The sequence below is a fragment of the Mercenaria mercenaria genome, unplaced genomic scaffold (assembly GCF_021730395.1).
Source record: "Mercenaria mercenaria strain notata unplaced genomic scaffold, MADL_Memer_1 contig_1563, whole genome shotgun sequence".
NCBI classification, from domain to species: domain Eukaryota; kingdom Metazoa; phylum Mollusca; class Bivalvia; order Venerida; family Veneridae; genus Mercenaria; species Mercenaria mercenaria.
In genome coordinates this window covers 2527-17746 of record NW_026459547.1, presented here as the reverse complement: position 1 = coordinate 17746, position 15220 = coordinate 2527, and the positions used below count along the sequence as shown (strand labels likewise).

The following is a 15220-nucleotide window of genomic DNA, read 5'->3' as shown; positions in this document are numbered from 1 at the left end:
ACTTTATATTGATTATATCATATTTAGTCAAAGATTAAATATATTGAATTAAATTGAGAATGTTGCACGTTTTCTTTTGGTTTTGATTTCGGGTAATGAAATAAACAATTTATTTTCTTATGCCATATTGAACCTGGTTGAGATATAATGCCAACAAACATTGTCTGCAACTTAAATGGTGAAGATGGGATGAAAACTGTTTGACTTAGAGAGTGGACATGCTTTGGACGCCGACAGTCCACCCCCCTGCCACAGGTGTACACATTATACGCTCCGCTCTTTCAGAGCTGGGCGAAAAACAAGTGTCCTGTTAAAGTACAATGAAAAGTAGATGTAATACGGTATGTCCACAGGACATAGGTACCCCCATCCTTGTCACTGTACTTGATATCATGATGAAATATTTTTTAAGATATATGCATGCTTCCCAACCTTTTTTGACCCTCAAGAGGAGTTTTTAAGATTTAAGAGGGATATTTGGAGTCTTAAGATGGAGGTTTTTCGCAGCACTATTTTTTGCAGCACATATTATAAAATAGATGGTTTTTTACCTTACTTTGATGGTTTTTGACCTTAGTTTACTAGATAAATAGATTTATAACCAAATACAGCAGTTTTATCTTTACTATATTTATTGAAATAATAAAATCAAAATGGGATATCAGGGTTCAAGCTAGCCCAGAAAATTGGGAGAAGTGACTTCTCCCTTTATTGAAAATAGAGAGAAGTTTTCTAAGAAAAGGGAGAAGTGAGGCTGGGGTCCAAAACAGACATTAGTTTTGATGCTCATCAGGGTGATTGGGTTTTGGCTTTCTAATCGGGATAATCCCGATTGAATCGGGAGGGTTGGGAAGCATGAATTATTATATGCAACACAAACTTTTAAGCTCGTTATGTGTATTTTTCACTAAGTAATGGACCATAGCTCATGCCTAGGGCCTAAATTAAAATTACATTTGTTTGCCGCTTCCGACCGACCCACTAGAATTGCGCCGGTCCAAAAGATTTTTTGACCAAAAATTTATGATCATTTTTTTTATCTTTTTTATTTCTGTACATTAAATACTCTTTTTACCACATATCTTCTCGTTGAATTTGCAGTCTTGATCATGCTTTAAATTTCATTGAGGGCGTCGTTGATCGCCAAAAGAATTATGTCAATCATGATGTCCTGACGTAACGGAATCGTGCCACCGTTTATTCACTGTATCTCGCGCTTGAGTAGATGTCATTAAAATCATGCAAGGCACATGCAGTTTATCATGATTTCCGTTCAATTTCATGAAAAACTACTCTATTATTCAACATTCTTCTTCATGCATAATAGTTCTGTTCTGCGAAATGCTGACTAAAATCGTCACGAGTCAGACAAGTGTTTTGTACATTAAACAGACATTTCAAGAAACTGTCACCTGTACACGAAAAGAATACAGGTAATATGGATACAATTACATAACATAGAATAAAAATTGATGGTCTGAGCAGAATTCGAACCCATGGTGACGTGCGTAAAAGCTGGAGAGCTTACCACTATGCCAGTGTGCCACTGGTACACAAACTTATACAGATATTTACGGACAATAATTTCGTAGAATGCATTGCAGCTAACGAGAGTTCCAGAAATGAAAACGAAGCTAAAACGAAAACGTGCTTGATTTGAGAACAAATATCACTTTTCCCTATAACTATTCAAATTTTTCTTTGCCCATACAAAGACAATGTAGTAAAAACAGTTGTTCAGAATCCTTGTGATTCGCATGTTTATAAATCACATGTATCCATTTCATTATCCGGAGGCGACGTAGTGCCTTTGTATCAGTGTCATCGTCATCCACAGACACAATTTCTTCTATATATTTGCGAAGGTACTAGCCGATTCAGAAACGTTTTTATAAGAATATATATAAAAGTCGCTAGGAAACCTTGTACATGTACCATAATGATGCCCGACAGTCCTCTATTAAACAGTTACTTACTGATTGCACTTTCATTTGTTTTCTTTGCAAAGTTGTGGCACGAAATTGCTAGCCCAACATGTATTTAAGCTGTTATGCACGTGTTTTTTTCTGCCGAATAGTTTGGTTAGATTGCCAAAATCAGTAAGGATCAATAAGGATATATATCAGTGCAAAGTTAATTCTAAAGATCGCGAAAATAATTTTTATTTCAATATTTACACGAAGAAAATATTATATTTCTATGATAAAAAACAAACTGATTTGCAAGGTGAACTCTTCTGTAAGTTTGTCGCCAGATTAAAGCAAATGATAGGTAGCCCTGCAACTTTTTTTTTACTTTAAATTAATATTGACAAAGTCAGTTGTTTTACGATGTTGTAAAAAAAATTATGAGGCTTGCGAAATACTTGTTATCGTTTCAGAAACGTATTTGTTTTATTAATTTCTGTTATTTTTAAGTAGTATGTTGCCAAAATGATCACAATGCGTTATTTTCACATTTTAGCCATTTAATAAAAGTGTTTTACAACATGTTTACTTAAACATGTACTGCGTGATATCATTATTCTAAAAACTCGTGACTAATTTTTGATAAATCATGTCTAGAGAAGTGACAAGCCTTGTCGGCGTCTGGACATGCTGATGATACATGTATGTTTTAAAAATAAAAAGTGCCCTTGGCTCAATAGGATTTTTCCAAAACCGTATTGCAATATCGATATATATCGTCTATACATTTTCGTAGGCAGACTTTCCGAATATTTGGTTGAACGTGGGCGCAAGAGCCAGTCTTAACGAATGAAAACACGTAAATATCGGCCCATTTTATACACCATAATAGATTTCCAAATGGAACGGGAACAGACGTTTCTTCAATTATTTTGGCGGAAAAACTGCACGTGCCTTGCATGATGCTTCTCTGGTATTCGCGAGTTTACAGAACATTTAGTGTTTGCGTTATAATTTTGTAATATCGGACCATATAATACGCCATAGTGGATTTCCAAATGAAACAGGAAGCAGATGTTTCTTCAATTATTTTGGAAAAAAAACTGCATGTGCCTTCCATGATGACCGCGTGTTTACAGAAAATAAGTGTATGTGTTATATTTTCGTGTCAGCAGCTATGTTGAAACTTTCATGGAATTGTAAACAAAATGTTTTAGGTCTACAACCAAATGAAAATGCATGCTTCAGAGCTTGAATTTGTTCCGTTTTTATAGGCCAGCGGTCGTTTCTGAAATGGTTGAGTTTATATTTTTCATTCGAGTTCTAAATACATGTATTTCATTTATGTGTTCAGCTTCCAAAAAAAAAAAGATGTTAATGTTTAAACAGCAACAGGCTGATAATGACGATTCTTTCACTTATTTTGACAAAAAAAAAAAAAGTTACCGACCTACCGACCCAGTCCTTGAAGTACTGGGTCGGAAGCGGCAAACAAACATATTTTTAAGGGTGGCCCAGCCGAGTAAAATCTGCAAATCAACACAAGCTGTACAACTCCACATGCTATATAACAATCCTCTAATCCTTCATGACTTTAGCTCAAGTACATTTTGAGATTGGACACTAACTTCTATTTTTTTACTAAGTCAAGGGCCATAACTCTGGTCATTCGAAGTGAAATAAAAAAACAAACTCAGATGCACAAATTCACATGATAGATTATTTCTACATGGTTTCATGATTCCAGGTGAAATATCTTTTTAAGATATATGCAAAACAATCTTTTAAGTACTTCAAGACTAGTGTAGTTTTCATCAAGTAAAGGACAGTAACTCCGAAATCTCAAACAGAATACCATCTGCACAACTTCACATACTATACAACAATCCCCTAATGTTTAAATGACTCTAGGTAAAATACTTTTTGAGATACATGTGACACAGCTTGTATGCCCTTAATGCATATTTATAAAATGGCCATAACTCTGGTCTGGCTGACAGAAATTTAGAACAAAATCCCAGGTGCAAAACTTCACATGCCTAGGCCAAATACTTTTCAAGAAATCTGCAAAAAAAAAACAAACTGTTATGCCTTTTTAGGGCCATTACTCTGGTCTGGCTGAGTGATATCTCCAACCAGACTCATGCTTAATGATTCCTGTAATGTTTCATAACCCTAAGTCAAATAATTTTTGACATACATGCGACACAAACTTCGGCCCTTTTCAGCATACTTTTGATTAAGGGCCAAAATTCTGGTCTGGCTGTGTGAGATCCCAATTAAAACATCAGGTGCACAACTTCTCATGCTAATAACTATTCTGCACGTTTGATGAGTCTGGGTCAAATACTTTTAGGAATTAACAGTTGAACTGACAATGGAAGTTCCCTCCCAAAATGTTCGGGGTTGGGGGGTGGGGAGGGGAGTTATGTATATCTTTTTTATAACCTATATGATATGGACCAAACAAGGAAATAACCTATTGACCTTTGATCTTCAAGTGTGATCTTGATCTTTGAGCAAGAGGTCTGGGTGTTGTGCATGACATGTCTCATTCTGGGAAAGATTTGTGCCAGAAAATATTAAAATCCCTTGATGGATGGCAGAGTTGTAGACCACACAGGAAAAAAATACTACTGAAATTTGACCTCCATGTGTGACATTGACCTCTTAATTAGGAATAAGGGTGTTGCTTATGACACATCATTTCATTATGAAGAACAATAGGTCAAGTAATATTATAAACCTTTGATGGATGACAAAGTTATTGGCCAGACAGGAAAAAATAAAACTGTTGACCTTCGACCTCTGAGTTTGACCTTGACATTTGGGCAAAGGGTCTGGATGTTGCATGTGACATGTCATCTTATTATGGAATACAATTTTGTGCCATGTAATATCAGAATCCCCTCATTGATGACAGAGTCATCGACATGGCATAAAAAAAAACTAACAAATTCAAATTGTAACAATTATGGATGAGGGTTACTTGCTTGAATTACATTGTAGTGGGTGTAAAGAGGAAGATCATACTTACTTATTGGGGTATCCTCTCGTTTTATGAGTGTAGGTTGTTGTGAAAATATAGGCCCATTGTTGCATAAAACTGAAATAAAAACACACTTTCTTGTGAGAATATTATTAGGCAAACTTGCATAAAACTGAATCTTTGATGTAGAAGTTGTACAAATATCTTCTGATTAAGGATTGTTTACAACTTTCTCATATGATAAAAGATGGATGACATTTTAACTCAACATATGTAATTGAAAAGTTCAATATGCAGGACACAAGCCTTGCTGAAGACTGAGCATATAAGCCCTGGACCCTAAAACATTTTAAAATCATTCTTTAACAGCATTAGTGGTAAAGGAAAATGTGCATGAATGTGATTTCCAAAATCAACAAATTCTCAGCAATATGAATTAATTATTAAAGGCTCTTCATGGCTTTGCTTCCAACAGGGCTGTAACTTTTTTTTGTTAAAAACATGAGATATATCAATTTTATTTCCTATTTTCAGTAATTATCATTTAAGCTATTTGACATAAGCTTGAACATTTGATTAGCATTGAAGGAGGTATTACTGAGCTATTACCTCCCTTTTTGGCTCTCACTATATAAGTTCATGTTTCATAAGTTCTCTAATTATGTAATACTGCATGTTCTATATTTGGACATGTGCTGTATCTGACTTTACATAAAACTAAAAGAATTATGGAACTTTAAGGAAATCATTGTAAGCAGAATAATTTGTTTTATGTTTTGAATCGTAAGTTTTAGACTTTAAACTTGAATTAATATTGGCCAGCAATTACAAGTGACTAACCATAAGAGACTGGAGTTCAAAGTGTTCATAACAATGACAATGCAGCATAATCATCTATAATTAATTAATTTATTACCTCTGTTTTATGAGTATTAATTTCAGTAAGTGACATCAACTGAAAACTAATTCATTTAAGTGTGGGAGTGGGTTCCTGACCGGGAATTAAATAATATGAAACGTGTTAAATATTCATTAGATATTACAGTAGTAATGTAATCCTGTGTAATGTAATGATAGTACATGTATAAATTACAGGCTGTCAGAATATTCAATTGTAGGATAGGGGAGAATTAATTCACATCATCATTTCTGCTGACACATTTATATCAAAGTTAAAACATGCATTTAAATGATTTGCACAATTGGTAATGTTACATATCAAATAGTGTATAGATGAAATTTTTTCCTTAATAGTGTTTGCATGATTATAATAAAACCATTTTTATGATTTTACCATTTTTTTGTAAGAATTATATAAAATGGTAAGATCACTTTCCCTGGTATGACCTTACCATGCTAGACACGATTGATTCTGCCATTGCAACCAGCGTAGATCATGATCAGCCTGCACACTGTGCAGTCTGATCATGATCTGCTATGTTTGCCATTCAGTCAGTATCTTTTCGGTGCGCACCCCTTTTAAAGGTTATGGTGCTGCCTTAACTGAAAGACGGACACGTTCATTATAGAAATTTAGCAGGGGTTAATCATTATAATGAATTATTGACAGATACTGTTTGTCAGTAAAGCCAGTTTTCATTATGTTATGTAATTTACTCATTTACAATGCAGCTTTTGCCAAAGAAAATTTCATCTAAAATATGCTACAGAAGGTAAACAAATTACAAAATAGAATACTAAATACAAAAGCAACTTTGTATTTGTAATATTTTTGGTACTCAGATAGGATCATTTTGAATCATTAAACAAGATTTTAAAATTTGTAAACTATTGTTTCACTCAATACATGATATATGTAAATGATGTAAAGGAACATAATATGAATAAATACTCAGAATTTCGAACCTTATAAATATTTTGCACTTGTCATCTACAAAATGAAATATTCATTGTTTACTTTGCTATTTGATGAAAATCATATGTTTCTATAAACACCTTGTTCCCTTAGGTCAGAGTTAAAGATCTAGATATGTACCCATGATGACTTCGAAAAATTTACATAAAAGGACATTAATTTATATTTCACCTCACTGAAACAGTCAAACAAGATATCAGTCATTGATAAATGTAAATATTGGGGAAGGGCAAAGTAGTGAATTCTCACAGTTTTTGCCTTTGTTTTGTGTGCTTTGCCCAGAGGTAATGTAAATAATTAATTATCACCAGCCATTTTCCGTACTGCACTGAACCATTATTTTACTCTGTATCTGATGGTAACAGCTAGTAAAAATCAACTGCAGAATGATCACACAGATCTAGAACAACTTATATTTTTATTTTCTTGCACTCAGTGCAGCCTTACTTAGACAGAAGTCTGCCACTGGTGAATTGCTATGGTGCTCCCTTTCTACAGTGAACACCACCATGAAGACTGAAATACATTTCTTGTACAAATCAAATTCTACAGTGGAAGAAAGTAATTGTCTTTATATGGCGGTATCAGGTCCTCTCAAGTGTCACTAACAGAATTTATACTGTATATTAATAATAAAGCTACTGGTAGATGGATATACTGGGGTTGGACAAGAACTCTGCAAAAAATAACCAAAGTAGGCTGTGCCGATGATACATATAACTAGGATTAACACCAATCACTCCATTGAAATCTGACCAGGTTTTTTTTTTTAGAACAAGTGCATATGGATGCAAAGACTGGCAAATTAAAAGCTAAACTAAGATTATATCAACCAAACTGACTGTAATAAATATATTTCTTTTCACTGAAATATTCTGATCAATTAAGTCGGCAGAAAATGTTATGAAATTTTATACAATTTTAAAATGTCCTTGGAAAACACAGCCAAGTGCTCAGATATGAATGATTACACCGACTGAATTCTGAAAGGTAAGGAAAAAATGACAGTTTCATATTTCTTTAATTATCTGTGACTGAATCGATTGGCTAGATGAAGCTTCCTGTTGAAATGAGAATATCCATAGAAACAGCTTGATGTATGTCATAGTTTGCAGGATTTATGGTGAAGTAGTGCCTGAAAAATATCTATCAATCATCCACACCTAATCCGGCAATAAATAATTGTGTGTATACTGAAAAATCACTTTGAACTATACTGATGTTACTGATATCTTAAAAATTACTAAAAACTAAAGTTTTGAAATTCGGCATATCTTTAGAACAAATAGTTGTTAATGGCATAATAAAACAAGAGGGCCATGATGGCCCTATATCGCTCACCTGTTATCATTGCACTTAAGGACAAGTCTTCAATGTCAAAAGATCATAATAGAAATCAATCAAAAGAATTATGAGAAAATATAGTTGAAATTTTCTTTAAGTAACTTTAAAAACAAGATTTGAAAACTTTTTGTTGAGGTCCACTAGGCAATGCTACATGTCAAATATCTAAGCTCTTCTGGTTTATTTTTAGAAAATTTTGAAGATTTTTCTATGTACAATCAAGTAACCCCATGGGGCAGGGTCAATTTGACCCCAGGGGTCATGATTTGAATAAACTTTGTAAAAGTCTAATAGGCAATGCTACATGTCAAATATCTAAGATCTAGGCCGTCTGGTTTATTTTTAGAATTTTTTTTTAAGATTTTCCTATGTAAAATCAAGTGACCCCTAGGGCGGAGTCAATTTTGACCCCGGAGGACAAGGTCTGAACAAATTTTGTAGAGGTCCACTAGGCAATGCTACATGTCAAATATCTAGTCTCTAGGCCTTCTAGTTTATTTTTAGAAAAATTTTGAAGATTTTCCTATGTAAAATCAAGTGACCCCTGGGGCGGGGTCAATTTTGACCCAGGGGGTCATGATATGAAAAAATTTTGTAGAGGTCCACTAGGTAATGCTACATGTGAAATATCTAAGCTCTAGGCCTTCTGGTTTATTTTTAGAAAACTTCTGAAGATTTTCCTATGTAAAGTCAAGTGACCCCTAGGGCGGGGTCAATTTTGACCCCCGGGTCATAATTTGAACAACTTTAGTAGAGGTCCACTAGGCAATGCTACATGTCAAATATCTAAGATCTAGAGCTTCTGGTTTTTGAGAAGAAGATTTTTTAAATATTTTCCTATGTAAAATCAAGTGACCCCTGGGGCGGGGTCAATTTTGACCCCGAGGGCCATGACTTGAACAAATTTTGTAGAGGTCCACTAGGCAATGCTACATGTGAAATATCTAAGCTCTAGGCCTACTGGTTTATTTTTAGAAATTTTTTGAAGATTTTCCTATGTAAAATCAAGTGCCCCCTGGGGCGGGGTCAATTTTGACCCTGGGGTCATGATTTGAACAATTTTAGTAGAGGTCCAATAGGTAATGCTACATGTCAAATATCTAAGCTCTAAGGCTTCTGGTTTTTGAGAAGAAGATTTTTTAAGATTTTCTAATGTAAAATCAAGTGACCCCTGGGGCGGGGTCAATTTTGACCCCGGGGTCATGATTTGAACAAACTTGGTAGAGGTCCACTAGGCAATGCTTCACACCAAATATCTAAGCTCTAGGGCTTCTGGTTTTTGAGAAGAAGATTTTTAAAGTTTTTCCTTTCGGTTGCCATGGCAACCAGTGTTCTGCATAGAATTCAATTCTTTGAACAATTTTGAAAGGGGGCCATCCAAGGAACATCCCTGTGAAGTTTCATCAAAATTGGCCTGTTGGTTTAGGAGGAGATGTTGTTTAAAGGAAAGTGTGGACGGACGGACGGACGGACGGACGGACAGACGGACGGACGGACGGACGGACAGACGGACGGACGGACGGACGGACGCCGGACGGTGAGCGATCACAATACCTCACCCTGAGCACATTGTGCTCAGGTGAGCTAAAAAAAAAAAAAGAAAAGATTCATGCCAAATATAAACAAGATTCCTCTATGCATGTCAAAGTTATGGCCCAGACAAGATCTGACATGACCTTTGACCTCCAAGTATGACCTTGACCTTTGAGACCGGAACCTGGGGTTTGCACATGACACTCCGTCTCATTAAGGTTAACATTAATGCCAAATATTAACAAGATTGATCCATGCATGTCAAAGTTTAATATGGTCCAGACGAACAAATCTGGACAGACGCACACACAAACGCACTAACGCACATACACCAAACAACCATTTGGAAACTATGTCTTTGCTTCTGCAAGGGGGCTCGACAAAAAACTATTAATCTTGACAAAGTATTATATACACTTTTATAACTCTTCTTATCACAAACCTTTACACTTTTGATCATCAAAACAAAAACAGTAGCAGATTTAAACAAGAGGGTCATGATGACCCTGGATCGCTCACCAGAGTAATATGTTTCAAATGTCAAACTGATGATTTTTAGAAATTTTTTGGAAAATTTTCCGATGTACAATCAAGTAACCCCTGGGGCGGGGCCAATTTTAGCCAGGGGTCATGATTTGAACAAAGTTTGTAGAAGTCGACTAGGCAATGTTACATATCGAATATCTAAGATCTAGGCCTTCTGGTTTATTTTAAGCAAATTTATGAAGATTTCCCTATGTACAATAAAGTAACCCCTGGGGCTGGGTCAATTTGACCCTGGGGGGTCAAGATTTGAACAAATTTTGTAGAGGTCCACTAGGCAATGCTACATGTCGAATATCTAAGCTCTAGGCCTTCTGGTTTATTTTTAGAAAATATTGAAGATTTTTCTATGTAAAATCAAGTGACCCCTGGGGCGGGGTCAATTTTGACCCTGGGGTCATGATTTGAACAACGATAGTAGAGGTCTACTAGGCAATGCTACATGTCAAATATCTAAGACCTAGGGCTTCTGTTTTTTGAGAAGAAGATTTTTTAAGGTTTTCCTATGTAAAATCAAGTGACCCCTGGGGCGGGGTCAATTTTGACCCCGGGGGTCTGATTTGAACAAATTTTGTAGAGGTCCACTAGGCAATGCTACATGTGAAATATCTAAGATCTAGGCCTTCTGCTTTATTTTTAGAAATTTTTTGAAGACTTTCCTATGTAAAATCAAGTGACCCCTGGGGCGGGGTCAATTTTGACCCCGGGGTCATGATTTGAACAATTTTAGTAGAGGTCCATTAGGCAATGCTACATGTCAAATATCTAAGGTCTAGGGCTTCTGGTTTTCGAGAAGAAGATTTTTTAAGATTTTTCTATGTAAAATCAAGTGACCCCTGGGGCGGGGTCAAAAATTGACCCCGGGGTCATGATTTGAACAAACTTGGGAGAGGTCCACTAGGCAATGCTTCACACCAAATATCTAAGCTCTAGGGCTTCTGGTTTTTGAGAAGAAGATTTTTAAAGTTTTTCCTTTCGGTTGCCATGGCAACCAGAGTTCTGCATGGAATTCAATTCTTTGAACAATCTTTAGAGAAGACCATCCAAGGAACATCCCTGTGAAGTTTCATCAAAATTGGCCTGTTGGTTTAGGAGGAGATGTTGTTTAAAGGAAAGTGTGGACGGACGGACGGACGACGGACGGACAGACGGACGCCGGACGGTGAGCGATCACAATAGCTCACCCTGAGCACTTTGTGCTCTGGTGAGCTAAAAAGATCAGAGATCGATCAATTTTTTTTTTTTTTTTTTTTTTTATGTATTATACAGATATGAAACCATAGATGCAGAATAGGTAAAATGCCCTGTGAACAATTCTAAAAATTTGTAGTTTTTTCAAAGCACCACTTTTCGATAATGTTACAGTTCGATTTACGAGCAATTCATTTAACTAGTCTTCCACAACTTCTCACCGGTATTAAAATGTTCTTATCAAGTAAATATCAACTTCCTCACATCAATCAGTGGTGGGGAATAGACGATATATACACCGTTTCGCTTTTTAGCAAATCATTTCCCTGAAGCATACTACCTGGCTTGGTTATAATAATTAATACATATTGAGTATTTTTTTGCAATTGCCAGTATACCAGGTATGCCATCTCGTTATAACTTTTGTGAGACCTCGTATCTTCAAATTATCGTTTTATCTCTGGCAATGAAAGATTTATGGCTTATGTAATATCGTGACAACATGATTGTTCTCCCGTATAAATCAATCGATCAAAGTGCTCCCATTCACTTTAAATAAATATGTAAGCATGTAGATTTGTAGTCATAAATCTCCTATGATTTGTCAAAAAGACAGCAAGAATCTACAATACAATGTTAAAATTTCAATAACACATGCTATGTGGACATTTCTCATAACGTTTCGTCAAAGACAAAACATTGATTCTTTGTTCACTTCTCTTGTTATTCACAAAGGTTTGTATTAAAAACTCCATTTAATCAGATTAATTGATGGTTTAATAGGAAAGACGTGTAGCAATCCTTATATTCGCTGTTTCACCTGGGGTCCAATATTCCGGGGAAACAATGGGAACATCAAACCATACGTGACATTTCATTGACATTATGACATTTCCAGAACAGGGAGGATTCATTGAATCCTTCTAGAATTAACGCAGCCAGTTATGTTATCTCTATTGTATATAATTGCTATGTATATTAAATACAGTAATGTAATTAACAGCTGAAACAGTAAATCACAGATTATAATTTCTTTTCCCCCCTTTTTTCAGCGGTATTTTTTAAAATAAAGTGGTTAAGTGGTCAGCTGGTGTAAGCAGCATTCATGGATTCCTTTATAGATATCATGAATACTGAGTTTTGTTAGTGATCCACTACGGAAATATGTGGGTGAGGCATTAGACAAGTCCCTATATTTACCATACTGACCCCACATATTTCCGTAGAGTGTCGCTAACAAACCCTACAATTGATTTGTTTTATCAACCGCTTATTTTTAGCCTTGGTCGATATAAAAATCTACTGACCCTCCACAGAAATATAGAGGGTCATCACATGACCACCTTTTAACCAATGAAATTGCTAAAATTTTATGGGAGGGAAAACAAAACCTATTCTCTGCAGGTACAGTAGAACACTGTTCGCTTAAGCAAAACTCTTAAACAATCCAGGGTTTGAGCAATCCAAACATAGTAAATTTGAGGAAAATGACTGGGTCAGTATCTATGGAAATCTGTGGGGTCAGTGTGATAAATATCATACTGACTCCACATAATGTCCATGGACTGTCACTAACAAACCCAATAATTAATGGAACTGCAATATACTTAGTATCTGTAACTGTACACACAGTGCATCCGAATTACATAAAAAAATCTTTATACAGAAATAACAGATCACTACGTAATCAATTCGTCATTGTGATATGTGAAGATATTGCATTGTCTTTTTGTTATTCATTAAATGGAAATTGGGAAGAAATCAACAGATAGGCAGCGCATTCATTAGTTGGTTACAAAATTCACTGTCATAGTAATGTAAAATGTCACGCGGTGGCCCATGGGTGGAATAGACTTCTTGCTTGTTCACTGCTTTTTGAGAAACTTGACTAAATTGACCATTACAACATCTCAAATTTCAGTTACTCTGTCAGTTACTAGTTTTATTGCATCAAATTGATTTTTGCCTGGCCTAGAGTACCAAGTTCACAACTGCCAAAGAAATTCAATCATTATATCAAATACTAAGCAAGAAAACTGACTTTGATGTTCAATTTCTATGCTTAAAGATCTGACAACAGCTTGTACGGCTTTTGTCATTTGATTATATACCGTATTATGTACTCTATTGAGTAGAACTTTCAATAAGACACTGTCAAGCTTTTTGAATCTCTGCCTAACAAACAATTCTTCAATGTTTATCCTGCTCACGCCAGACATTTTCAAAATTTCCCAGAAAAAAAAAACAAACAGCATGTAAATATCAACCTAATTTTGCCATGAAGAGGCTATTAGGGGGCTGACCTATTTAGAGTGACAAAAAAAGTATGAAATACTTGTATTTGGACAAAGGCTATGATTTGATATCTTCAGGATTAAGAAATGATGGTTGGCGCCGATGGTTGGTCACTACCATCTTCCTGTTATTCTGTTAAAAGCTGAACATTTCAGTTCATAAGCCTTTACCTTAACTAAGTGCTTTCTTGTTACTTTAAAACATATTTTCACAAAAGAAACTCATAATGGTATACCTTGTGTCAAAAATGAAAGTAGAAGGACACATCTGTGTAATACTTGGCACATCTTTACAGTCCAGGTGTAGTTGCTGGACGCCTCCGGATATGTCAAGTTCTGTCAGTCTGAAAATATAACAAACTGGATAGATATCACACAGTAAAATTGACATAAGTTACATGAAATAACTAGATACAGGATAAAATTATGTAAAACAGAAGAAACTAGAATGTGTCTGTAGGACACAGGGTGCCCCCACTGGTACATTTGTCACAAATAAGGGGCAATAATTCAAATGTTTGCAGTCTTAAAGGGATATAGCCTCAACAAACATTTTATGAAAAGGATTCATTATTCTAGGCCATATACTTTTTGAGCTATGAGCATCACAAACAAAAAATCCACTATTTTGGCTATTTCAAGGGCCATAACTCTGTAATAAGCGCTAAGATTCCCAAGAAGAATGCCAAGTGTGCAAGGTCACATCATGATAAAGACTCAAGCAAGGTTTCATGTCAATTTACATCAAATACTTTTTGAGCTAGGCACATTATTAGGGGAAAATGTGCATTTTTGACTATTTCAGGTCCCATAACTTTAAAAATAGGAGGTGGAGCTAGCCAAAAAATAAGAGGTGCACAAGTTTATATCATGATAAAGACTCATGCAAGGTTTAATCAATTTATATGAAATGCTTTTTGAGTAAGGCACGTCGCAAGGTGAAAATGTGCATTTTTGACTATTTCAGGGGCCATAACTCTGAAAATAGGGGGTGGAGCCAGATGAAAAATAGGAAGTGCACAAGTTCATATCATGATAAAGATTCATGCAAGGTTGCATCAATCAATATGAAATACTTTTGAGTTAGGCGCATCACAAGGTGAAAATGTGCATTTTTGACTTTTTCAGGGGCCAAAACTCTGGAAATAGGGGGCGGAGCCAGATGAAAAATAGGAGGTGCCCAGTTCATACCATGATAAAGAGTCATGCAAGGTTTCATGAACCTATATCAAATACTTTTTGAGCTAGGCGTGTCACAATGTGAAAATATGCAGTTTTTACTATTTCAGAAGGGGGGGGAGGAGGGCACAATAAAACGTAAGTCACATGGTAATGTAACAAATATGAAATAACAATGACACATGACAATAATTATTGTGAATATTTTAAAAAGGATATCAGTAGAATTAGGGGCCTCCATGGCCAACCATCTCAAATCTCTTGCTCCGCGAATTCTACATGTGAGAAGCCATCCAGCTGGCTTACGGTACGTGGGTGGTTCTACCCAGGCGCCTGTCCATGAAAAATAATGCATGGAGGGGCA

General features: G+C 35.6%; 1 protein-coding gene across 1 annotated transcript in view; it reads right to left on the bottom strand.

Annotated features, from left to right (window-relative positions):
- Window positions 1-14029, bottom strand: part of LOC128551696 (cadherin-23-like) — a gene marked incomplete at its 3' end in the record, with an annotated part of 47845 nt that extends 33816 nt beyond the window's left edge. Inside the window, exons 1-2 of the mRNA XM_053532609.1 lie at window positions 13914-14029; window positions 4945-5013 (exon numbers count right to left, since the gene is read on the bottom strand). Of these exons, the coding sequence (XP_053388584.1) occupies window positions 4945-5013; window positions 13914-13965 (121 nt within the window). The remainder of the gene's footprint in view (window positions 1-4944; window positions 5014-13913) is intronic.
- Window positions 14030-15220: the final 1191 nt, after the last annotated feature.